A 27343-nucleotide genomic window follows, 5' to 3' on the forward strand; every position below is an offset into this window, starting at 1 on the left:
TCAAACTTCCTAGGAAGAGATCCATTTGAAGTGTTTTTCAAAAAATTCAAAATGGCGGAAAATCTATATAAGCGGAAGTTATGGGTTCTTGAGGCAAATGTGTTCCTCATGAGGAGAGGCATCTCTGTGCAAAGTTTCATGTCTCTACGACATACGAGGCATGAGATATGCCCATTCAAAGTCTGACATTTCAGTCGGTTGCTATAGCGCCCCCCTTTGGCCAATTGATGTAATATTGCTTCATTGGCATCCTCCCATGACCCTCTACCACTGTGCCAAATTTCACATGGATTGACCAAGTCAGTGAGGAGAAAAACATGGAACAGACACACAGACAGAGTTTTCATCATTATATAGTAAGATCAGGTCCTACTAATCCCAAATATACCAGGAGAAATGAAAAATGCATACGTAACAAAAGTTTGGGTCTCAGGAGGTTAAAGATAATTCACTCTTAAAGTGTTGAACATAGACATCTCCATCCTCAGACTTGAAACAATTCTCCACAAAGGTGTAACATAAGAACGAATGAACTTGTCAGGACTTTGTTTATGCTTCACCACAACACACTGTCATCAGGATCTCAACACCTGAATCAGGTGTTCAAATGACAAACGTGTGTGCGTTATTCAAACGAGCCGCTCCGTCACTGGCTGCTGCTGCTCACATAGAAATAAACACAACACTAATTATAGATCACAGTCAATGAAAGTCTGACAGACGGATGGAGGCTGCAGAGATCAGGGACGACTCAGAGCCACAAAGGTTCTCGACCTTCCGACGGGAAGAGGAGCTCGACTCTGAAAAGGTTTTCAGACTGACGCAGATTCATCTAGACAGAATATCATTATTTCTGAGCTGTAAATATTTCAACAGCTTCAGCATTAACCAAAACCTCAACCTTAAACTAATCATTAATATTCAGTGTGTACCTTCATGGACCCCTTCAAATCTACCTCACTTGTTAATTAAGGTGCCTTTAAGAGCGCTGGTTTTTCAAATTAAGGGATCTGCAGCTACTGAACATCTTAATTTAAGGGATAAATTAAAGGTTAACTGGGTATTTTAAGGGATTGTTGTTTAATAGTGAACGTCTCAACTGTGATGAGGGGATTATGACATTAATGTGTAAAAGACGGAAGAGAAGAAGGAAGAAAAAATTGATTTTCTAATGGTGAGCGGTGTAATTACAGTATTGGATTGCGTTTTAAAAGCAACACACTTTATCTGGCAGGAAATGAGGTGCTCAGAGGTGGCGGCAGCGGCAGCTGTGAACATGGTGGAGTGTTGACATTATCCCCAAGCTGAGGGGTGATGGAACGTCGCCCTCAGACCTCAGGCCACCGTGTCTCATGGATATTTAATTATCCTAATTAATTACAATTAATGAGTGGGCCTTCCCCAGAGCCGACTGGAGGGATCTCACTGAGCGCGCTCTAATCTCTTGTCAGCCGGCGAGATGCTCCTGAGGCCGCTTCGTCTTCTCTGCTGGAGGGTTTGAAGCTGCAGACTTACAGGAGTGCTATAAAAAGTGCCGACAGATGTTTAAAACACACACACACACACACACACACACACACACACACACACACACACACACACACACCGGGAGAGGAGGAGACTTCAGAGAATCAATCCAAAGTACACTGGAGCACAGACGGGAGGAAAAAAACTCTAGGCTATTACATAGATTAACGCCTGGGCCACAGTGCCTGCGTGAGCAGCGGTGCTCAGGCACGGCTGCTGCAAAATATCAAAACAACTTTGCCTTTTTTTTTTTCGCATGATGTGTGACAGTGAAAATTATCTTTTGATAATCATACTGACATTGCACCACCTTTCAATACAGTTGCATTGTCTTTGTCTGACACAGACATGAAACAATATAAATATTTCTTTCCATCTCAACCTTTCCTGTTTCAGTTTGAACATAAAAGACTGCTGGATTGGATCCCTTCGTTTGTTAACACAAGGCTTTTCATTGTGAAATGTTGTCAGGACCACGTAGTTCACAATATTGTGACTTGCATGGCTCCATAAATTTGTGGAGTGCCACCTTTTAATTGTGTTAATACAGTAGTTACAGCAGCAGCAGAGCTGTCTGTGTGAACATTGCATGCGTGTGAGATGCAGCAGTTCAGTGAGGGAGTTGTCGAGCACTGCTCACGCAGGCAGCGTGGCCCAGGTGTATCGTTTTGATGCCAGGCTTGTCTTCATCAGAGAGTTTGATGAGTGCAAAGATTAGAGGAAAGTGAAAGAAATGAAAACAAAGTTGAAAAACAATTTAAATCCTGTTGATCTCACAATAAAGTTGTTGTTTGAAGTTTTTTTCTCCTTCAAAGTTAAATTCTGACTTGGTGATGGTGCTCCATGACAAGTTACCAAAGTTATTCAGGGGATAGGGATTTAATCACCAAACTTCATGGCAATCTATCCAGTAGCTGTTGTGACGTTTCACTCGAAACCACAGATGTGAACTGAAAAAATAAGACACTCACAGATGTGCATGGATCCTGAAACAACACCAGTGTGCAATAAACTCCAGCTGTGAGACAGAAATCAACCTGAGCAGCTGTTAACGGTTTAAAATGTTTGATTGCTTTGATTAAGGGAAGTTGAGTGAATCAGAAGGACCACAGAGGTCACAGGGCTCCTGAGCATTGTGCAGCTGCTGCAGGTCACACACGCTGCAGGACTTTACGGCTCTGAGGTCAGCTGATGTAAATTTACCGTGATTACTACCAAACCACTGCCACTGTGAATCAACAGTGTGATAACCAATTCTGAATCATAAAGTTAGAGTCCATATGTGGAGGTGACATGTAACGTTTCCTGATGTAACAGGATATCGATCACTGTAGCTCCAGAAAACAAATTACATGTTACCACTGGGTAGAAAAAGGATGCTATCCTCAGACAACAGAATATTTAATTTAGATCTCTTAATGAAAGCATTCAGTCAGGACGTCACCTCAAGGTTTTAACCATCACAGTCTGTCCCTCAGCCTCCAGCCCAGGCACCAAAAAAAAATACTGGCATTGTATGTTACATTTGCATGTTTCATACGTGTCATATCAATGTTTCCATAGTGATGTAGTATATGAACTGACTTCGTTACTGGGAGGTGGAGGGGATGGTGGAAGGTGTGTTACCTGGGCGAGACGCCTGTAAAGCTGCAGACCACTGTTTGAGACCAACAAACAACAAAACCTGCTGTTATTCAGTGAGTCGTCACTTTGTTTCCAGCAGCTTTTTAGGCACAAATGTGGTTGTTTTGTTGTGATCTGTCACTGTTCATCCAGCAGGGATGCTGTGGCATGATAAGTGGTTGTTTTTTCAAAGAGACGTCGCTGCTTTTCCTGCCAGGATTGTGTCACCAAAATCTGGTATGTTTAGCCAGAACATGATCTTTGCCTAACCATGACTAAGTGGTTTTTGTGCCTAAATCTAACTGCACGTTCACCACAACGTTGGTAAAATGTAAAGCTTCAGTGTATATCTGCTACATAATAACGTCAGAATGTTGCAGCCTGAGATAACAAAAAAAAAAAAATCAACGCATCAAATTGAGTATTTCTATGATGAGATTTAAACTGCACAAAAATGGAGCAACAAGGACTTCAGTGTGACTCTATTCCATCCAGAAGCTTTATAATCCTGTCTAATTAGTTACATGGGTGAAAGAGAGCAGTATGTAGCAATGAATGGTTGTGTATCTACCACTGTTAATATAACATGTGGATTACCACAAGGATCTGTATTAGGACCTTTATTATTCCTTATTTACATCAATGACTTTTCATCAGCTTGTAAAGCTTCACTACCGACTTTGTTTGCTGATGATACGAACATCACACAGTGACCTACACACCCTAATAAACAACACAAATGAAGAATTGGCAAGAGTTGCAAGATGGTTTAAAATTAATAAGCTCTCATTAAATGTCAAAAAGTCCAATTTTATAATCTTTGTAGGTAGAGGTAAGAAACATCAGAGGGATCATGCTGGAGGTTCAATACAGGGAAATAAAATTTCTCAAGTCTCTTACATTCAGTTCTTGGGGATCCAAGTGGATGAGAATTTGAATTGGAAAAAACATTTATTTCATTCATACAAAAATTGTGAAGTCACTTGGGATCATCAGCAAACTTTGAAGGTTTATAAATGTATCTTGTTTACTGACCTTATATTATGCCATGATTTATCCTTATTTAATTTATTGTAATATTGTTTGGGCAAACACTTACCCCTCCAACCTTCAGAAACTTTACTTGCTGCAGAAGCGTTTTGTACAATTACTTTTTCAAACACAACAGATCCCTCTGCCCCTCTCTTCAAAAAACTGAATGTCTGTGTACAACATCAATATTCATCAGATATGTGTTTTTATATATAAATACATGCTTTCACCCTGTTTTTTTTACCATCTTCTTTAAAAAAAAAATTCATGTTAAATTCCCAATTTCATTTTTATACTACTAAACAGGTTGATTATCTTCATCTTCCTTTTTATAAAACTAAACACGGCCTGTTTTCCCTCAGATATCATGGTGTGCAAATGTGGAATGCTAAAAGACATATTGTTATGAGTTCATCATCTTTAAACATTTTTAAAAGGAAATTGTAATTTCACCTAATTCATGAAGTTTAATTGTGTATGCCTAACTACATTGCATTTATGTATGTTTTATATGTCCTTTTTTGTCAATTCTGTTGGGTTTTTGTGATCTCAAATAGTTTTTCAATTAGATATTTGTGTAGATTTTTGCTTTTGATGTTTTAATTGACATTTTTGTTGTTTTTTTTGTGTAGTCTGTTCTCTTTTCTTCTGTTTTTCCTCTCTTTTCTTTTTAGTATTGTAAATCGTTGGTTTCTTTTGACTTCTGAGAAAGGTGAGGTCCCTCCTATAGGCCTGTTGGCTTCTTGACCTCTCCTGACACATTTATTTTGATCCTTTAATTTGGTTTTCTTTTAAATCTCTTCTGTGTGCAAAAATTAAAAAAAAAAAAAGAAAGAAAATTCAGCCTTGAGCTGTGGGGTCTTTCTGTAGACTTTGTAAAATAAATCAATGGTGATAAATCCAACACTGAATGTCTTGTGTGATTATTTATCTTGTTTTCAATTAAAAATTAAAGTTGAAAAATGTTGAACTTTGGGTCACTGTCACCAGCCGTCCAATCACAGTGAAGAAGGGGCGGGACAAACAGCAAAGACCAACCATCACAGAGGACAAATCCAAGCGCTGAACAACAACAGCTGACATTCTTCAGCTGGGAAAAGAAACGCTTTAGACACATGAATGACCTCCTTAAAGTAACACCAGCAATGTCCGACCAATGACAAATTGGTCAGACGAAAGCATAATGACCAAACAATCAGCCAATCAAACTTGACAGCCCTACTCTTTTCACTGCCGGGATCCAATAAGATTTCAACACTCGTAGTAATGTCCGTGTTTTAGTGCTGTCATATGGTCATAATTGACAGAAGATTTTGTTTTTACCTCTTGCTGTCAGAGTTGTCAGGAATAAACGGAGATCGCCTCCAAAGATATCCACGACCTGGGCCTCTTCATATCAACACAACGCTGACATCACTGGAGTCCACTGGTTAAGTATGTTTTGATGATAATACTTACATACTTCTACGTAAGTAACATTTTGAATTCAGACCCTTCCGTGTAGTGGAGTATTTTAGACTGTGGTTTTTCTATTTTTACTTTAAAGGGAAATTTCGGTTTATTTCAACCTGTCTCCTATCGTCCTAAATTTGTTTCAAGTGACTAGTGACATAAAAATAATAGTTAGCATTTTAGCCGTTAGCCTAGATACAGCCGGGGCGCATAGTAGCGTCAGACCTGTTAAAACGTAAGTGAACGGGCAACCTTCAAGTGCAAAGTTAGTCCACTAAACAAGCTTTTTTTCCACAAAGACCGCCTCATATCGTTAGGATAAATGTCAGAGAACATATAGAAAACGACATGTAAACGTGTTGTCTTACCTTACCGGTGTGCTGCCATGTTTGTTTACCATTTAGCTCTGCTTTCCACCGGTAACGTTTACATGTCGTTTTCTATATGTTCTCTGACATTTATCCTAACGATATGAGGTGGTCTTTGTGGAAAAAAAGCTTGTTTAGTGGACTAACTTTGCACTTGAAGGTTGCCCGTTCACTTACGGTTTAACAGGTCTGACGCTACTATGCGCCCCGGCTGTATCTAGGCTAACGGCTAACATGCTAACTATTATTTTTATGTCACTAGTCACTTGAAACAAATTTAGGATGATAGGAGACAGGTTGAAATAAACCGAAATTTCCCTTTAAGTGCAGGCTCTGAGCACTTCTTCTTCCACCACTGCTGAGCTCACACCGCCTACAGCTCTGAACAAAAAGCTGCAACGACAGAAACATCTGTGTCTGCATGCATACCAGCACACACACACACACACACACACACACACACACATAGGTGGACGCTGACCTGCCGACTCAGCAGTTTGTCTGTTTGTGTGATGACTCTGCTGCAGATCCGGAGCCTCCAACACAGTCAGTGCAGAGCTGCGTCCTGACAGCAGCGGGCCCGATCAAAGCCATCCACTGAGCTCAGGTAAAGACTCAGCAGCTCGGACGGAGCAGCGTATTCTCGCTGACGCCGTTGTTCTGCTGTTTCGCTTCTATCCGCATGCCTGTATTTACCCAAACACCTTCCCCAAATCCCGTCTGGTGTGTCGGACATGTTTGTAAAGGATTTGGCCCACAGTGGCCTCCTGTTCTACAAAGAAAGTCCTCCTGAATCAGAGAGGATTACATCCTGCTGCAGGGTCTCTGCAGTCAGCACTGAGAGACTCAGCAGGCGAGAGCTGGACGTGATCAGAGAGGAGAAGAATTCACACTCAACAGCTTCTAATTTACATCTGCTTTCATTTAAATCCACGATGACTTTAAACAAGGTTGGAAGAGGAGGAAGACACTTTTTGTTCAAATGTAGGAAACACAAGAATCAGAGCAGCAGATCATTTTCTCCTGAACCCCAGTTTATACACTTCAGTTATTCTCATTACATGTGAATCACAGAGTTAAACATCAGTTCTTCTGAATTATAAATCCCTGATGTGCTTTAAAGAAACAGAGGTTCAGTGAACATACTTAAATAATTCTCAAGGACTCATCCGCCCATCTGGATTAATAATATTCAGTCCTCTGCAGGATAGAAATGGTTTTCTTTACCTGCCTGCATGAATCCGATAACTCGGATGCATGTAATGCTCTGCATCTCTCCAACCCTGGCTTTCCACTTTCTGTTTCTGATGTGTAATGTTTTAATTGGCAATTTAAACTCCTGTATAAACATGGGAATATTCAGATCTGTATCAGTGTATAAGTAAAACAGACTGCTGTTTTATTTGCTGATGGAAAATGGAGGAAACTAGGAAGACGGATAATCGTAACATCAAACCATTTTAAAGGTTATCTAAGGAAACATTCTGGATTCAAAGACGCTTCAATTAAAGGAATAGGTACACAAGTACAACTGCTTGTTAACACAAAGAGCTGATCAGCCAATCACGTGACAGCAACTCAGTGCATTCAGGCATGTAGACATGGTGAAGACGAGCTGCTGAAGTTCAAACGGAGCATCAGAACGAGGAAGAAAGGTGTTTAAGTGACTTTGAACGTGGCATGGTTGTTGGTGCAACAACACCTTGTCCAACCTTGAAGCAGATGGGCTACAGCAGCAGAAGACCACACCAGGTGCCACTCCTGTCAGCTAACAACAGGAAACTGAGGCTACAATTCACCAAAACTGGACAATAGAAGATTGGAAAAACCACATTCAGATGGAAGCATGGATCCATCCTGCCTTGTATCAACGCTTCAGGCTGGTGGTCTCTCTGTTAATCATGACACTACTGCTGCAGCAGTGTGACCTCCACACCGGGGAACAGTTGGTGAGAGTGCGCCTGCACACACATCCACACTGACAGGGTTCGCTGTCAGAATCCCTGCTAACATTACCAAATGGTTATAAATGGGTTTAACGACACAGTTGAGCTGATTCAGAGGTGTGTAAGTATGTTGGGACCGTTAACCTATACATGAACAGCAGCAACAGAGGTGGGTGATTTTTCTCATGTTAACTTTCAATTGGTTTAATAGACAAATTGAAACCTGGTTGTTCAATAAAGGAATTTCAAATTGAACTTGTTTTCTGCTGCTGGACAATTTACATTCCAATTCTTAAATTAGATTTTGTTTTTGCAAATACTCAAGCACTCTACAATAATTCAGTGCCACTACTTGAATATGGAAGTTACTCAAAATGCCCGTCCCTAGTTCCTGTGTTTTAAGATTGATTTTCTTTGCAATGAAATTGTGGGAGCAAGTGAAAATGTAAAAAATAGTTGCATTGTTCACAAGAGTTGGTAATTTACACCCCAGTCAATGCCCCACCCAACATATGTATGCAGGACCCATGTGGGTAATAAATGAGCTGGAAAATGGGCCATATATGGGATTGTCCATGGTTTCCGTAATGGCCCCATGCTAGTTGACCACATGGGTGGTTTTACTCCAATGGGCCCAAGATAGGATGCCCATTTTTTGGCCCATACTAGAAGCAAGGAAGTAAGTTTACTGACATTACGCAGGGGACTGTATGACTGGGGAAACTAATGGGAAACGATTGCAACGATCCCTGTGGATCGTTGCAATCCTGACATCACAACATCCTGGAGGGGCTGTCTAAAATCTGCAGCTCTCTGGCTGAAGGTTCAAGGTAACAGATCACTACCTTCTTCTCGTCCAGCTGACTGTAAACTCACAGCTCTTCCCTGACACTCAAGTATAATCTCCTGTATCGTATGGTGAGTACAAACACTTCTTTATATTCATTGTTACACTCAGCGTGATTGAGTGAATTCTGGATTAATTACCGACTGGAGGATATGTGTCACAGGGTTGAGAGCTCGGGCCCCAAAATGATTATCCAGCCTGTTAACTGGCAGTCAGCACTGGTCAGAAAATCCAGTTCATGAATATAAATGAAGGAGAGGTCGAGTGTTGGAGCAGCTTGGAGAGACAACAGACCCTCTTAACCCTGGATAACACACCGACAGTCTCTTGGGTTCTGTGGATGTTCACAGGAGATGAGTGAACACATCGAGCGGTTACAGGAAATTACAACCCCTCTGATTACTTTTGGTTGTCAGCAAATGTAGGTGATCCAGGAATCAAGATGATGCCATATTTAAATCTTGTTCTTTTTCTCACCGCAGTGCCACCTGGTTGTTGTTCCGGTCAAATCACACTCTCTGAACACAACTGCAAATATCTTTCCAAACCCATCAGCTTCAGTCTGCTGCTGTAACAGCCTCAGCTCGTGTCCCTTCAGACTCTCCACATGAAACGTGTCGCTAAATCTCCACATGATAGGTCTGAACAAATGGAGGTTTGAGGGCTGAATATTTAACCAGAGGAAGTTTTTGCTGCTGTGTAACAGAACTAGTTTCCTCTCTGGGATGATGAAGTCCATGTTGACCTTTGACCTCAACTGCGGCTCCTACCTGTACATTTCTTGGGGCTGCCTGGCCTCTTGCCGTGCATCCCCAGCTTGCAGACAAAGTTCTCCTCCCAGAACTCGGCGAACCAGACGTTCCTGCGGTTGTTGGACAGCGAGCGGCTCTTGAAGTAACGGTCGAACGCTGCGGAAAGAAGACAAGAAATGTTGGTGTCACGGTGATGGGCTTTGTTACACATTGTGCGGCTCTGTGCTCTGTTTCCTGACTCACCGTCCACAGACGCCCTCTTGGGGAGGATGGTGATGGCGCCCTCGGCCACCCGCTCCTGCTGGACCACTGGAGAGATCTTGGAGCCCCAGCTGTCAGAGCCCACCCACAGGAAGTGACCCGTCAGGTTGTTGCGTTTTGCCGCATCGAGAATTCGCCTGTCGGAGGGTCACAGGAGAGACGGTTGAGTCACCTCATCCTGAACATAAACTTTTTATGAAACAACAGTTCACAGTTTGAACTAAATGCTAACAAGCAGGTATAGAAGGAGGTAGAGGAGGGACAGAGGATGTTGAGGAGGAGAGGAAGAAATAAATTAAATAAGGAAAAAGGAAATAGAGAAAGGAGGAGGAAGGCAGAGAAGGAAATGAGGAGACAGCAGATATCTGAGATACAGAGGAGATACAGAAAGTAAGGAGGAGGTAGAGGAGGGGACAGAGAAGGAAAGAAGGAAACAGAGAAAGGAAGAGGAGGGAAAGAGGAGGTGAAGCTGGAAAGGAATAGAAATAGAAATAGGGAGATAGAGAGAGGAGAAAGAAGGTCAAGAAAAAACAGATGAAGGAAGATAAGGTAGAGAAGGACAGAAGGAAACAGAGGCAGGAAGAGGAAAGGAAAGGCGATGACAGAGAAGGGAGAAAGGAGGTAGAGAAGGGAACAAGGAGATAGAAGATGAGGTAGAGAAGTGAGAGAGGAGGTGGAGGAGGAAAGAAGAAGATGAATGAAGAAAGAAGGAGATAGAGATAGAGAAAGGAAAAGGAGGCAGAGAATAAAAGAAGGAGACAGAAGGAAGACGAGGAAGAAAGGAGCCACAGAAGGCAATTAGGAGGTAGAGGAAGGAAAGAGGAGACAGAGAAGAGAGTAGGGGTGTAGAGAAGGAAATGAGGAGATAAAAGATAACTGTTTAGCAAGTATAGAAGGAGAAGGAGGGAGAGAGGAGGTGGAGAAGGAAAGGATGAGATGGAGGCAGGAAGGAGGAGACAGACAAGGGAGGAAGGAGGCAGAGAAGGAAACAAGATAGAAGATAAATGTTTAGCAGGTGAGGATGAGGAAGGGGGAGAGGAGAATGAGAAGGAAATGCTTAGAGGAAGGAAGAAGGTGCTAGAGAAGGAAAGAAACAGAGGAAGGAGGGAAGGACGGGAAGGAGAGGGAATGGGGAGAAGGAAAGGAGGAGATGGAGGAGGGAAGGAGAGGTAGAGAAGGAAAGAAAGACAGCTGTGGGAAGAGGAAGGAGAAGGGAGGTGGAGAAGGAAAGGAGGAGACAGAGGAGGGAAGGCGGATGAAGAATGAAGGAGACAGAAAGGAAGGAAAGAGAAGGTAGAGAAGAAAGGAAGAAACAGAAGGTGGATGGAGGATATATTAAAGAGAAGGATAAGTAGTGAAGGGAAGAAGGAGGCAAAGAAAGCAAAGGAGAAAGGAAGAAGAGGAGGAAAGGGACAGATAGAAACAGAGGGAGGACAGAGGAGGTTGAAAAGTGAAAGACCAGTTAGTGAAGGAAAATAGGGACAGGTGGAGAAAAAAGGGAGGTAGGAAAGAGAAGGAAATGAGGAGGTGAAGAACTTTATCATATCCACCATTTTGGTTTAGTGTTAGCATGCTAACATTAGCTCTGAGCACAAAGTACAGCTGAGGCTGGATGTTGTTTCTCTCTGCAGGTGCTGATTGTTGACCTGATGATGTTGTGAGTCATGTTAGTTTTCATTAAATCATTAAATTAACTTAAAGATCAAACATGAGAAGATTCTTCACATCTTCATCCATCTCCTCCTCCTCCTCCTCCCTCTTCTTCTCTGAAGATGAGTGAATACTCTCTGTGTGATTCAGAGCTGCAGATTAACATCAGCTGTTACACTGATATTGTGTGTGTGTGTGTTTGTGTGTGTGTGTGTGTGTGAGAGGCTCTCAGCTCACTCAGATAATTGGAAGCTTGTTATCTTAATCTGCACTCAACAGATGGAGGATGAACTGATTAAATACATTGAGAACATACAGATACAGAACGTATGTGTGTTTCTACTGAAGTCACACAGTAAATGTGTGTGTGTGTGTGTGTGTGTGTGTGTCTATGTTATATTGGAGAGTAATTTCAGATGGACTCAGGGGACGTGGGCGTTAGTAGTTTGTATTCACTGCAGACAGAAACCTTTAGAAGATTATTTACAGATTATTTTCAGTTTATATATATATATATATATATATGTATATATATATATATATAATGCCAACAGATGAAATTAATAACCTTGATCATGTTACAGTGCATTGTTCTGCTGTGAAAGCTTTGGTCCTGGCATTCCCAAACACCATGTGGACCAGGTACCCCCCCTCATGTCAACCACACTCCCCAGTGCCATTGCCAAAGGGGCTCAGGAATGGCCCGAGGAATGGGACAAAAAGTTCAAGGCGTCAACATGGCCTCAAAATTCCCCAAATCCCAATCTGATGGAGTGTCCATACCTCCACAGGTCAGAGCCAAGTCTGATCCAAGGAGGCCTCACCGTGGATCGAGGGTACCTCTGAGGTATCGGCATGTCCTACAGATGCTTGATTATAATAATTGGAGGCCAGGCGGGGCCTTGAGCTCTTTGTCACGTTCCTCGGGCCATTCCTGAACAGTGTGACATGGTGCGGTGTCCTGGCATTTATGAACACCAGAACCAAAGGTTTACCAGCAGAGCATTGCATTGTAACAAGATGATCAATGTTATTCACTTCACCTGTCAGTGGTTTTAATGGTTCGGCTGATTGGCTACAGTGGTCCGCAACATCATGGACCATACGTGCCGAGATATGACGTCCAAGGTACCCTGGGTGTGTTGCTTGTTGACGTTCTGGGACGCCGTGTCAACTTCAGCCTGTTACATGTTTTGTCTGTTTTCAAAATACACTTCTGTTTTCACAGGAAATGTACAGTTTGCATACAGTCTCTTTCAAAATAAAAGCACTACGTCGGTACAACACTGCAAATTTACTTTTTTTTCCTTCAGCAACAAATGCATGTTGTTGGGTTTAGAAAAAATGAACAGGGTTTGGCTTTACAAATTTACAGGAAGTGATGGTTGTTGCCCACCATCGACCCCTGACCTACTTGGACTTCCACCACCTTAACTTTCGTTGTTGTCCCGCTGCATTCCTCCTGACGCCTTTAAATAACAACAGTGAGTGGCCACATATCATGCCGACGTGAAAGGACGTCTTTTTTCGTTGGTGTCTGATGCCGGAAGTCACTGCCCAAGTCCCAGATTTCGACGACTTCAGAGTGAGACCGGGTTGGCCAGAGGTGTGAAGTGAAGGGGGCCCCTTTTCTACTTCCTGCCCCCTTACTTCTGGCTCCCTTGCTCAGACAACACCTATTGCAAACTCAGCTTTCATTTTGGACTCAACTACACATCTGTAAAGTTTCTTGACTGCATCTTGCACAGTTATGACACTATCCCAAAATCTGTCCACAGACATACAGACACATAAGCAAAATTTAAAACAGCTTCTGTGGTCGTTTCTGCTACAATTAGTGTCACAGGAGCACAGTGCGCCATGATGAAGCTCAATGTGAAATCAATACCAGTTGTTGCAACATTATAGCAGCTGTTAACTAAGATTTTGAGATGATGATGGTGCAACATGAAAACAAGGTACCACCAAAGACATTAATATTCATTCAAACCAGAAATATCAACCTCATGGTGGCGCCAGAGGAAATGTCAAGAGATCACCAACGTCAGTAGGATTCAACCTCTGAGGATCATGAATGTCTGAAGAAAACGTCAGGGCATCCATGTGACAGTTGTTAAGTGATGAAACTGAAAACGTTGCCATCCCATCGCTAAAAATAAAGTTAAATCTCAGACGAGCCTCAAACACTTCTTACAGGGACTTTAGTTTATAATGTCATCATAATAGCAGCTCATGTATGATTTCACCCTGCTTTTACCTGCTGGTGCACTAATCAGTTTGTTCTTGAAACAATTTATGTGTGTAGAGACTTAAAATTCCTTTAAAAAGATCTGATTGGTTAAAACAACCAGTGGACACCACCTAAAGCAACCCCAACATTACTGTAGTTGCTGAACTAATCCTCTCCTTGGTTTACAGAATTAACCTCGTGTCTTGGTCTGCGTGTTTTTACCTGATGTCGTCCTCATTTGCGAACATGATGACAGCGCGGGCATTGGGCGTCTCCAGCAGACGCAAGACGATCTTGTCAAACTCTAAGGGTCTCGGCTCCCGAGGAATCTTCAGAGACTGAGCGATGCAAACCCCACCTGAGAGAAAAAGAAAGAGTGAATATTTAAAAGCAGGATTAAAGGATCAGTTTTTACTTCGAGGCGGTCATTGTGTCAGATTAGTCGATCAAAGAGCCATAAATTCATGTTGGACTGCAACCAACCTGACCTGTGTGACATGCAACAGCGATCAGTGAGGCGTCAGCAGTGACGCAAGACATATTCAGATCCTTCACTTAGGTAAACATATCAATGAAACAATGTGAAAGCACTTTATTACAGGGAAAAATTCTGCATTTAAAATCCTATTTAAATATAAATACCAAGTACCATCACCCAAATGTATCCCTGCCTGTCCAGCGACAGAGGTCCAGGTGCTGGCAGCAGCACTGGGGTGAAGCCAAACACTGTTCATCTGCACACACTGTGATGCCACACAGCTGGTTCAGTATCAGCAAAGTTTCCCTTTATATTCATTGTCTTGTGTGGCGATCAGCAGTGATGTTGTGGTTCACTTTTACACTGTGATCTGTAGCCTATAGTTCGGCTTTAGCTTCTAACTATCTTTGTCTTTTTAACCTGTTGTTGCTGCTGAGTCAGTTTGACATCCTGGATATATCCTTCAAACACAGACTGTAGACCCCTCTGTCTGCTTCTCTCTGGGATCACTGTTTCGTTTTCCCAAATATATGATATTAATATTTCTTCAGGGAGTGCAGTTAGTTACAGTGTGGGCTCCACGCTTACTCTGACAGCTTGTTGGACCATCACAAAGGGGCGGAGCTTAGCGAAAGGTCAATTTCAGAGCTGTTTCTGGTAAAACAAAAAGGTTTATTTCTGTAGGGATCCTTTCTGTAATGTTGTCAGACACTTCAAATAGTAATCTGAGCCACTTTAATGAACGTAAACTGACTGTGAGAACATGCCTCAAGTTGAGCTGCTGCCATCTTCAGGTGTTGCTCAATACTGGACCAGTTTCTAAAATTGTCGATGCCGTTGGTCACTTTGGCACAAAAACATGGGAAAATAGGGTCCAGGATGTCATCAGACAGGAAGCTTCTTTTTTAGCTGATATTTTTAGCATCGTCTGCCGTTTTTTTCAGTGAACTTTCCCTCAGATTTCTGCTGACATTCATCCTCAATGTGACGCTCTGCTGGTTTGTTCAGCAGCCTGAACATCTGGCAGTGAACGTGTTAACACATCTGCTTCTATCTGCAAATCTGTTAATGAGCTGGCTTCATCTACACTCCTGTTTATCTGTTGACTGTGCCATTATTCTTCCCATTATGTCTCTGCTGTAATGTTTTAATTATCTTCACTGTTTGTCTTGATCTTATCTTCCCGCCACCGCTGTGATGTGTCACCACAGAGATTATTAAACCTTCCTCTGCAGTCGCTAAAACAAAGGTCAGTGGGTTTATTAATGCTGCCAGATACTAAATACTGTCAAATTATCTCAAACATCTCACTAATGATTCCTTCATGCAGCATCAACTGCAAAAAAATATTCACTGGAGGGAACTATTTAATCACACACTGAGTCTGAAATGTTTCTAAAAAAACAAAAAAAACAAAAAGCGAATGAAAAATAAATGGACCCTGGGCTGAGCTGACTTAATCTCTTTCCAGAGACATGTATTTCTGATCTGCTTTATTTTGTCTTGTCAGCCAGCAGATGACGAAGATGAGGAGAAGCAGCAAGAGGATGATGAGAAAGACTTGAAGAAAGAAGAAGAGGGGCCATTATGGGAGACTGTGGAAAAACAAACAAGAAGAGTTGGAGCTACAACATGAAAGAAGAATAAAAGACAAAAAGACTGGCCTGTCTTAACCCTAGTTTTAGTCCCCAGTGTGGGTCAAACTCCAGAAATGCTGGATCCTACATTTCCCATAATGCAGTAGATGGGATACACTTTAAATTTTGACCAGTAAACCTGTCAGATCTTTGGAGTGCCACTTTGATTTTTGTTGTTGGTGCACGACTTTTTACTACAGACTGTGTAAAAATAAAGGACACAGCCATCGTGATGTCACCCATCGGTTTGTAGATTTGAGCATCACCATCTTGGATTTTTGCAGCCAAACGTAGCCATATTTGGATGAGGGGGTGGAACTAACCTGAACTCTTGCTGCTAACTTGGAGAGCACTGTGCATTTACAGTCAGTTGTTAACTGTGATAGCAATGCTAATGCTAATTTTCGCTAGCAAATAAAGGGCTTAAAACCATTAAAACAAAATGTTCTCATCAGAGGAGCTGAAAATCTGACTCCTTAATGGGTCTTTCATTACAACCAGATGCTGAACAAGACTTTTTACAGTGACCAAATTGTTACAATTAACCTTTATGAACTAAAAACACACTAAAATAGACCAAATTAGCGTGACATCACACAAACAACAACAATTACTTCCAGGTAGTCAACTGGCAATTGCTATCAGTTGTGGAGATATGTAAAAGCCATAACTTTAACATTTAAGATAAATAATTAAACATGGTGGTGCGGCTGTGCTCAGTTCATAGGATGTGTTGCTTTACTAGCATCTTTGATAAACTAAATCTACCAGCATGGAAGCTAAATAATGTACTGCTGTTAAGTCAATATGTGTACGCAGGATTCTTTTTTTTTTTTTTTTTTTAGCTTGGCGCCACCTAGTGTCAGTGGTGTTGCATCACACTGTCGCAACGACCAAATTGACCGTCGGGATCAGAGATAATCAATAATATGACTCTATTAAACTCTCTAAATTAAATCAAATGTAGGCTGTAAAGCCACCAGTATACCTCTATGTATATGTAGAATGAGAAGGTGTGTGGACACTCTACTAAATAAATGAGTAAAGAGACCGAGCAACAATTATCAGATTAATCTGAAGAAAAAACAAATAGTAATGCAAATAATTATAGCAGAATGCACAGTACCAGTACAAACAGCTCACAGTAAATGATACCAATATGTACAGTATCAGTACAAACAACAGTAGACACAGTGGAATTATACCAATATGCACATGTAAACAGTCCCCATTCTAGAATAAACGCTACCGTATGGAAACCATGCGGCCGGTTGGAGCTCAAATTGAATGGGAAACAAAGTCCAGTGTTCACTTAGCTGGGCGTAACTTAGCTGGGCGATGTCCGTGGATAGCTGCCTCCATGAGAAGAGAACAGAAGGAAGGGAGGGGGGTATCACTGTCAGAGGGCTGCCGTAGAATGGCAACCAGGATGTCAGCTGACCAACACTCGCTACCCGCTCCCTGGTTGCGGCGATTTGCGATGCTGGCCAGCTAGGAATGAACTAGCAGCCAGTACAGTACAGTCCTCTCTGGTCTAGCTAACATTTAGCCGTGTTACTTACTGATCCATTAGAAAGAAAGCTAGCTGGACATGGGTTCTGAAGCCTCTTTGGTCACGGAGCTCCCTCCATCTCTTGAACACCTGACTGAGGTTTACTCTTGTTTTTCCTCTTCTTTTATCACTCTCCTTTTTGCTCTTCTTTGCCTCCTCACACAGAGGAGCTCCTTTTCTTTTGCTAGGCTGTTTTTCACTTGTCTCCAAACTTTGTCAGTCGGCCATTGTGCTTGAATCAAAAAACAATCAATTGAGGCAGCGTTTGCTCAGCAGTTTCACTTCATGTACGTAACGTAGTCTCCTCCCTGGAAGTTATTGTAAATGTGATTCTGTCCATAGAGACAACTACAGCTACACCTATACTCCGTGAATCTAGGGGTTTATGCAACAGTTAAGTAATTAACATTGCTGCCATGGTAGCGGCTTCTCAACAGACAGTCCCCACCTGTCACTCAAAGAAGCTATGCCTTTAATTATACCTAACTTTAAACCTTTAGAATATTTAAATGAGTGAGTTCTACAAAAATTCTCCCCCGTACAGTTGTCACGAATGATCAAATTAGCTCCAGAGACCAAAACTGTTTTTTCGTCCCAGGCTGTAAACATGTTAATTTCTGCTGTAACGTTGGGCGTTCTAACATGGAGGTCTGCGGGGACTGACTCACTTCTGGAGCCAGCCTCAAGTGGACATTAGAGGAACTGCAGCTTTTGGCTTCATTTTTTAGCCACAGAGGTTGCTGCTTGGTTTTTACACTAATTTATATCAGAGAATCTGCGTTACAAAGTGGAGGTGCAGATGTTTGAAAGACCAGGGAGGAAAGGTCTACTGAAAGACACTTCCAAGTTGCATTATGGGTAATGTAGTATGCAGTATTCTTGGAGTTTATTCCACAGTAGGGACTAAAAGTCAGGGTGAGGCAGGTCTGTGTGGTTTGTGTGCCATTTATCTTCCTCTTCATCCTCATGCTCTGTTGTAACCCCAACTCTTCTTCCTCATTTTTCACTCTCTCACCTCTTTTTCATTTGTCCAAAAGTCACATTGATGACCACTCAGTACATCAGCTGTTTTGAGTCACGACAATCTCGTAAGCCGACACTACATGTGCATCTCTTGCAGTTTACACGACTGCTGTGAGATCCGACGCTCACATCTTCAGAAAAAGACGCAAAAAAGAAAAGGAGAACAGGGTTTGTGCTTGCTGACGAGATATTATCTGCCAAGGTAAAGCTGTAAGATAATATAAGATAAAGTCAGGTAAGATGAGATAGTGTGTTTATCCCAGGGAAAATGCTGTGCAGAAGTTACAATACAAAGTATGAACAGTGCAAATAAAACATACTAAAATAAAGAATCCCCTCAATAAAAGCAGGATATTTCAGCTCCTGAGTTTTTCATACGATGATAAAATATACTTGGATCTCACTTCTTCTTTATTACAGTTTTATTCACGTCCTCTAACCTTCTGCCTTGTTTTGCAGCTTCCTGTCCAGCTGCAATCAGCTGGTTTCGCTTTAAGGTTCAGGAACAAAAGCTGATGTTTTTCTTCGTCACATCATTAAACTCTCCGCTTCGTCCTCACCGAAGTCTCCACCACTATAAACCCATTTGAAGTTTGTGACATTGTTCCTGCAGTCAGTGCTGCCGCCCCGGGGACAGATAAACGAGAGCAGTGGTGGAGTTTTGACAATGAACTTTGTGCCTTTGTCATGAAGTAAAGTAAAGTACAGTAGAGGCAGAAGAGACAAACCTCACTCTGTAAAGCAGTTCCAACTTAATTGGCTCTGGAGTGGAGTTTTTCCACCGGCCGATTGTCGCAGGAAATCTCCTGGGGAAAAGAAACAAGCTGAAAATAATCCTGTCTGTTTGGTCTGACCTCGATTGTTTAAACAGGAGAGACGTCTGAGAGGTTTTTAAGGAGGTAGAACTGGAGCTCCAGAGTTCAAAGATTACTGCAGTAAAGAGATAGAAAAGGTATCTCTAAGCAAGACTGAAGGTTTCTGAACATAAAGTCTGACTGTATGTGTGAGATATTTACTCTGAGCAGGTAGTTAAATCCTGCGTTTCTGTTGCATCTTGAAAATCAAAGATTAACTTTATGTGAACAATTCAGCAAAACGTAAATGGATTATTATTCCTAAAAATGAATGTTTAGTTTTTAAGCTTTATAAATACTCTGACTCCTGAAACCTTGTCCCAACAATCAGCAGCCATGGGCTCCTCTAAACAGCTGCCTAGCACTCTGAAAACTAAAATAACTGATGAAGACTATAAGATAGCAAAGTGTTTTCAGGTCACTGTTTCCTCAGGTCGTGACGTCATTAAGAAATGGCAGTTAACTGGAACTGTGGAGGTCAAGATGAGGTCTGGGAGACCAAGAAAACTTTCAGAGAGAGCTGCTCGTAGGATTGTTAGAAAGGCAAATCGAAACCCTCGTTTGACTGCAAAAGACCTGCAGGACGATATATCAAATTCTGGAGTGGTGGTGCACTGTTCTACTGTGCAGACACACCTGGACAAATATGACCTTCACGGGAGAGTCATCAGAAGAAAACCTTTCCTGTGTCTTCACCACAACATTCAGCGTCAGAAGTTTGCAAAGGAACATTGAAACAAGCCTGATGCTTTTTGGAAACAAGTCCTGTGGACTGATGAAGGTAAAACAGAACTTTTTGGGCACAATGAGCAAAGGTATGTTTGGAGAGGAAGGGACACCTGTCTGTTAAACACGGGGGTGGATGGATGATGCTTTGGGCTTGTGTTGCAGCTAAGGCTGTAACGGTACATGTATTTGTGTCGAACCGTTCGGTATGCGACTTTCGGTTCGGCACGACCCTGTACCGAATTATTGGGTGCAGGACATTATTTTATTTTATTTTGTTTTATTTTAATTCCGTTTTTGCGAGCTGAACCATTTAAAATATCTAGTTCCCCGACGGACATAATTGAGTGACGGACCGAGTCCGACCGTAAATCTCTGCCTTCACTTTGTGCAGCGCATTCTCGCATTTTGACAACATGGCAAGTGAGCCTGACGAACCTGAAGACCCACCCGCAAACCTTAAGTCCTCCGTTTGGGAACACTTTGGTTTCAAGGTAAAATACAAAGATGGAAATAAACAAGTTGACAAGACAAAAGCAGTGTGCCGACACTGCAGAACAGCGGTCGGGTATGTACTTGGAAACACGTCTAACATGCTAACGCATCTAAAGCGACACCACCCGAGTTTGAACGTTAACTGGCACGACTAGAAAAAGCAATCTGGTGCAAATACGATATCGTCGTCATTTAAAGAGAAAGAGCATTTCCCTGACCATTGCGCTAAAGAAATAACCAACGCCATTGGAGTTGAGTAAAATTGATATAAATTAGATATAAGCATGTTTTGTTTACTGCACTTTAACAAAGTGGGAAAGCTAAGTAAGTTCCTAGTAAAACTGAATCTGAGCAGGCTTTAAAGCTGACCAGCTGCACTATACTTTTTATTTTAATTGAGTAAAACTGTTAAAGCAGAAATTTATATTTATATTTTTCATTCAAAAAATGTGTTAAAAAAACAGCAGGATTTTATTTTTCACTTTTATATTTCTATTTTCATTCGAGCAATGTGAAAAAGCAGGATTTTATATATATTTGTTTCATTCAAAAATTGTGTAAAAAGAGTTAACTGCTGTGGTGGTATGTTTTAATAAGGTTACCAATAAGTAAAAGATATTTAATAGTTGTCTATTTTTTTCATTACTGTACGGAAAAAAAACGAACCGTTACTTGTGTACCGAGGTACGTACCGAACCGAGATTTTTGTGTACCGTTACAACCCTAGTTGCAGCCAGTGGCACGGGGAACATTTCACAGGTAGAGGGAAGAATGGATTCAGTTAAATTCAAGAAAATTCTGGAAGCAAACATCACAGCATCTGTAAAAAAGCTGAAGCTGAAGAGAGGATGGCTTCTACAACAGGACAATGTTCCTAAACACACCTCCAAATCCACAATGGACGACCTCAAGAGGAGCATGCTGAAGGTTTTGCCGTGGCCCTCACAGTCCCCCTAACTAAACATCATTAAACATCTGTGGATAGAGCTCAGAGAGCAGAGCATGAAGACGGCCCAAGAATCTCACAGAGCTAGAAGCTTTTTGCAGGAAGAATGGGTAAAAATCCCCCAAAGTGAAGGAGCAGCGGCTTTATTCAGAGTTCCCTCTGAATATCTGAGCTCCTCACCCTATCTCTAAGGCTGCAGACTGACAGTCAGCAAGTCATTTAGTCAAATCATTTCAGCTTTCCTTGAATACATAGTTAGTTATAAAGTTTAATTTAAATAAAATCTGAGTTTTCATTCATTGTTCATGTAGTTTGTAGGTATAATTCCTAATTTGCAAAGTAAAGCTGGCAAATAAATGTACCCATCACTAAAAGAACGTATTCATGTACAAGTTCCTCCAAGTTAAAGTTGTATCTCTGTGTAAGACAGGGGAGCTGTGTGAGTTCAGATCTGTTCAGGCTGATCTCGGAGGCTCCAGGGAAAAAGCTGAAGATAAAAACATTTAAGACCCTGCTGCCATTATCATCATCATCATCAGCGGAGGCCGCCTGCAGTCTCTCTCCCACAGCACACGGCTTCATTCACACGCTTTCAGAGTAAAATTGATTCCATTCTGAACTCACAGCTACGTTACACAGGTCCATCAGGCCATCTGATTGGAGCTGCAGCATCTCTCCCGTACAGGCTCCCTGTCTTTTCAACAAGGCTTTAGGATTATATATTTGAAGGTTTGAAGGTCAGGCTGCTGAGAGCGTGAAGGCAGCACCATCCTCTCACATCTTAGTGAGAGGATTTTTTTTTTCTTACTCTTCATTCAAAGTAAGCCCAGTTTTCTTGACACCTGAAGGTCGTTAGTTTTAAAAACACCATCTGATGTAAGAGCACAGTCAGAGGTGAACGGGAAAAGACGTAAATGTGATGTGATTACAGTGAAGTGATCATTTAAAAAGATTGAAAGCACCTGACTGGAGTTCCAGCTCATCACCAACAGGTCAAAATCATGACAGAGCAGAACAGAACAAGATTGATGTAAAAAAATTACATTAAAAAAGCAGTGTGCCAGATTTAGGGAGATTTAGAAGCATCTAGCAGTGGGGCCTCCAGATTGCAACCAGCTGAAACCTCTCCGATTACAATTCCTTCAGTGTTCATCAATTAGGAAGTTTTAACCTGAAGTGGCATTATCCACGGAGGTCTCTTTATTTCCAAATCAAACAGACCAGGGGTCTCATTTATGAAACAATGTGTGGGATCCATACTCAAAATGTGTGTCTGGAAACAAGCCAAAAATGGCATGCACCAAAAATTTAACAATTTCTACAATCAGTCTTCCGCCCCATTATCTGTGTCGCCAACTACCAGTCTCCAATATGTTCTTAGGCATGGGTCAAAGTTTCTCCCATCAAGTCTGTTTTTATACATCACAACTTTTGCATGGGAAGTGTTATACGCCTCCTCCAGGCCTCGTTTTGTGCATATGCAATGTTGAGAAATGAGACTACAGGTGATTTTAACCAGTAAAAACAGTTTCAAGTTACAAATCAGTCCATCGCTGGCATGTCGGAGCTATGCCATTAGCCTAGCACCTGCTAATGCGCGTTCACCATTTTTATCTCATAACTTAAGATCTAGATAATCAGGATGTTTTGATCAAGAGCTGAATTGTCAGCAGAGGTCTCTTCCTCTGAAACAAACACACCATTCCATTTCTGCCAATATATCCCCCTAAATCAGACACCAGGCTTTTCCAAAGTCCGGCACAAATCCCTATCCCAGCTGACACTGTGAGAGACAGAGTACACCCTGGACAGGTCACCAGACTATCACAGGGCTGACACATAGAGACAGACAACCATTCACACTCACATTCACACCTACGGACAATTTAGAGTCACCAGTTAACCTGCATGTCTTTGGACTGTGGGAGGAAGCTGGAGCACCTGGAGGAAACCCACGCTGACACAGGGAGAACATGTCAGAGCACCTGGAGGAAACCCACACTGACACAGGGAGAACATGTCAGAGCACCTGGAGGAAACCCACGCTGACACAGGGAGAACATGTCGGAGCACCTGAAGGAAACCCACGCTGACACAGGGAGAACATGTCGGAGCACCTGAAGGAAACCCACGCTGACACAGGGAGAACATGTCAGAGCACCTGGAGGAAACCCACGCTGACACAGGGAGAACATGTCAGAGCACCTAGAGGAAACCCACGCTGACACAGGGAGAACATGTCAGAGCACCTGGAGGAAACCCACGCTGACACAGGGAGAACATGTCAGAGCACCTGGAGGAAACCCACACTGACACGGGAAGAACATGTCGGAGCACCTGGAGGAAACCCACGCTGACACGGGAAGAACATGTCGGAGCACCTGGAGGAAACCCACGCTGACACGGGAAGAACATGTCAGAGCACCTGGAGGAAACCCACGCTGACACGGGGAGAACATGCAGACTCTGCACAGAAGGGCTCCCCCACCCCGGGGTTCGAAGCCTGTGAGGTGACAATGCTATCACTCTACCAGTGAACACCCTAGAACAACATAAACTGTGTATCGTGCTAACTTTGACTATCTTTAGTCTCAGAAAACATTTTCTATCATTAAGGAGAGCGGAATGCCCAAAAAATGAAAGCATATCGGTGCAAACAGACTTCCGAATAAAAACCAAAGCCCACAAAATACCACAGTCCTTCAAAATAAAAGGCCTCTGGGTCCCTCCTCCTCCACTGCCACTGACATCTTTTACATTTTCTTGTGTTGTTTTGTCTCGTGTTCATAAAATATGAATCCCTGAAAACACACAACAGGGAACATCGGCACTTAACCATCAGTAGTTGCCGTGGTAACATGGCAACTCCCTCCCCTTACATTCCAGTGACTGTGTGTTATCTAATAATATGCTGGAAACCCTTTATCAGTAATGGATTTATGAGAACGTGGAGACATTTCACATTAGCTTTATCCTCAGAGATTTCACTGGTGATGTTGAATCTCTGCTGACCTTCACTCTGCTGAGATCAATGAAGCTCTGAGCAGATTTTATCTCCCAACACTACACAGCAAACTAAACTCTTCTCACACTCTAACAGCAACAGAGCGATTTTGGTTATTAGAAAGCACAGCCAGCACGGTAAGATGTTTATCTCTCTCTCGTTCTTTTGTGTTTTACTTTTTCTTTTTTCACCTTTCACCTCCAAAACTCCAGCTCCTTTAATGTCATTTTTCATGTTGTGTGAAATATGATGCAATTATCACCCCGATAGTTCCAGTCCTTGATTATAACTGGCTGAGCCATATTCAAAGCCGATATAAAATTCTCTATAAACACACAGCTGTCACCGCATTACAGTTTTAATATGACTGGGCCAATTAGTCACCCATTGTCATGTGGTACACAGAGCTGAAGAGCAACTGGAGCCTGAAACATTCATCATCCACCAGGACGAGATCAGTCAAAGAGAGGTTGGAGAAATGAAACTCTAGAGAAAGTTCGTCATGAAAACTTTATATTTACATGGCTAGATCTTTAAAATATTTCTCATAACTGCCAATTGCTCCTTGTAGCCTATCATCTTACTGCTTCCTCTTTTAAATATGGATCTCTTTCTGCTCGTAGTTCCTTCATGCTTTGATTGTGCGCACCCGCCACCTCCCCATCACAGATGAGTCTTCGCAGATTCATCAGCCTCATCAGCCTTCAATCTCAGAGTCATCAGAAACCACGACTACCAGTATCTGGACTCCATGGGGGATTGATCTTGCTGCTGCTCATATGCTGCTTGATTGCAAATCTCCCATGGGAGTCCAAGCGCCAAAGACATTCTGCCAATTCATATTCATTGCATCATCTCTACACCTTCAATCCGTATTAAACAATCATCTTTATGTCATTCACCTGGCCTCTCCTGGTTGAAATGCCCGTAGTTGCTGCTGTCCAGTCTACCAGCATTTTATCTCCATCTCAAACAGACAAACTGCACCAACCATCTACGGCAGCTGCTACATAATGTCACAGCACTCACTTCCTTATTCCTGGTTGTGAAGACGCAGACATGTGTGACACAAACATCTCACATTTACCAAGAAGAATTACTACTAAAGACTGGGCAATGTCACATGTCCACATTTGCTCATGGACTTTTCACGTCCACATATGACATCCAAGGTACCCTGGGTGTGTTGCTTGTTGACGTTCTGGGACGCCGTGTCAACTTCAGCCTGTTACATGCATTGTCTGTTTTCAAAATACACTTCTGTTTTCACAGGAAGTGTACAATTTGCATGCAGTCGCTTTCAAAAATAAAAGCACCATGTCAGTATAACACCGTGAATTGCCGTTGTTTTCTTTCAACAGCAAACACACACGTGGTTACATATTGCCAACACACGCAGGTGGTTGGGTTTAGGAAGCAGGTGAAAGTCGGTGGTAGTTGATCCCATTCACCAACTCTCCTGCCCGGCCCACTCGGACTTCTGCTGCCTTAACCTTTGTTGTTGTCCAGACACGTTTCCCCCTGACGCCGCTGGCATCTTTACACAATAATGGTGACTGGCCATGCAGACATGAAAGGACAACTTCCGACGACTTCCCCTCCGTGAGCTGTCCGTTGCGGCCACTGGTTGCTTAGAGGTAACGATAACAAGCTCTTCTCCTGCTGATTTCATGTTCTATCTCTCCACGTCCACCCAGAAAAATGGCCTCAGTATTATTTAGTAGGTTTTGCTGTGTAGTTATGTTGTCGTGGCCTTATGTCATATTTCAAAATAAAAGTGGTAAGAGTTTGATTTTTTTTTTTTTTTGTTCCTTCTCCATTTGTGGCGCCCCTTACGGATGACAGTGCCCTGAGCATCCACCTATACTGCCTATGCCACAGGCCACCACTGCCCGACACCCATTGCAGAAACATGGTACCCAGTGTCAACCCTCTGGTCTCCACTGGTTAACGTGTTGGCCTGTGCTGTGCACCAGCCTGGTCGGGTGTGAGCTAGCAGAGGTGGTGCTGCTCATTCGGACAACGTTGCTGTGGAAACACTGTGCCCACCCTAAAGGCCCTGACACACCAAGCTGACGGTCGGCCGTCGACCAAAGTCGGGCCGTTGGTGAGCGTCTGTCAGCCTAGTTTTTGCGGTGTGTCCCGCACCATCGGCACTTCGGCGTCGGCGGCTTTTCGGCCGATTGAGCATGTTGAATCAGCGGAGGAGCTTGTCGGTGAGAGAGATCACTCTGATTGGCTGTTCAGGTTTTATTTCCTCGCCCCTGTAGCGAATGAATCTGCCTGTAGTGAAACCGGGGCTAACCGGTGCTTCCTCCTCAGGCTCCACTTCACTCAGCTGCCCCACAGACCCGCTGCTTCTTCACACTTTAACCTGAATAACAAACCGGAGCTAGCTGGGAGCGGCTAGCGGAGCGTTAGCCACAGCATGACCGGAGGGAAGCACAGCCAGTTAGCCTCCGCTAGTCTCTGAACTAGCCCCGGCTCTCCGTTTGGATCCAACCGGAGCACCAAGCCCTGGTTTGTTATTCAGGTTAAAGTGGGAAGAAGCAGCGGGTTTATCGGGCAGCTGAGTGAAGTGGAGCCTGCGGAGGAAACACCGGGACCGTCTGGATGTAATAGTCCGTGGAGGTGCTGCGGTGCTCGGCTGCACAGATAGGAAACCCCTCGGCTGACAGGATGTACCACTCTCTCACTCCGCTCTCTCTCACGCAGGCGCAGAACGTACGTGCTACTTGGCCGTTGGATGTAGTCCGTGTAGTGTGTTCAAATGCAACTGACACAGGGCGACGTGAGGCGACGTAGACGACACAACAGTTGGCTTTCGTCGGCGCTAGTTCTTTGATGTCGGTTTGGTGTGTCCGCATCTTAACCAATTAACAGTTAACCACTGACATGCCTAATCACCAGCAATGAAGCCACTTTAAGACCATCAGGACA

The 27343-nt window shown here is 42.8% G+C and overlaps 1 protein-coding gene across 2 annotated transcripts in view; it reads right to left on the reverse strand.

Annotated features, from left to right (window-relative positions):
• Positions 1 to 27343, reverse strand: part of grm8b (glutamate receptor, metabotropic 8b) — a 211070-nt gene that overhangs the window by 76543 nt on the left and 107184 nt on the right. For both annotated transcript variants that reach the window (XM_033635399.2, XM_033635400.2), the window contains 3 exons: positions 13911 to 14046; positions 9791 to 9945; positions 9566 to 9703 (listed from right to left, as the gene is read on the reverse strand). In XM_033635399.2, the coding sequence (XP_033491290.1) occupies positions 9566 to 9703; positions 9791 to 9945; positions 13911 to 14046 (429 nt within the window). The remainder of the gene's footprint in view (positions 1 to 9565; positions 9704 to 9790; positions 9946 to 13910; positions 14047 to 27343) is intronic.

The sequence above is a fragment of the Epinephelus lanceolatus genome, chromosome 5 (genome assembly GCF_041903045.1).
Source record: "Epinephelus lanceolatus isolate andai-2023 chromosome 5, ASM4190304v1, whole genome shotgun sequence".
NCBI classification, from domain to species: Eukaryota; Metazoa; Chordata; class Actinopteri; order Perciformes; family Serranidae; genus Epinephelus; species Epinephelus lanceolatus.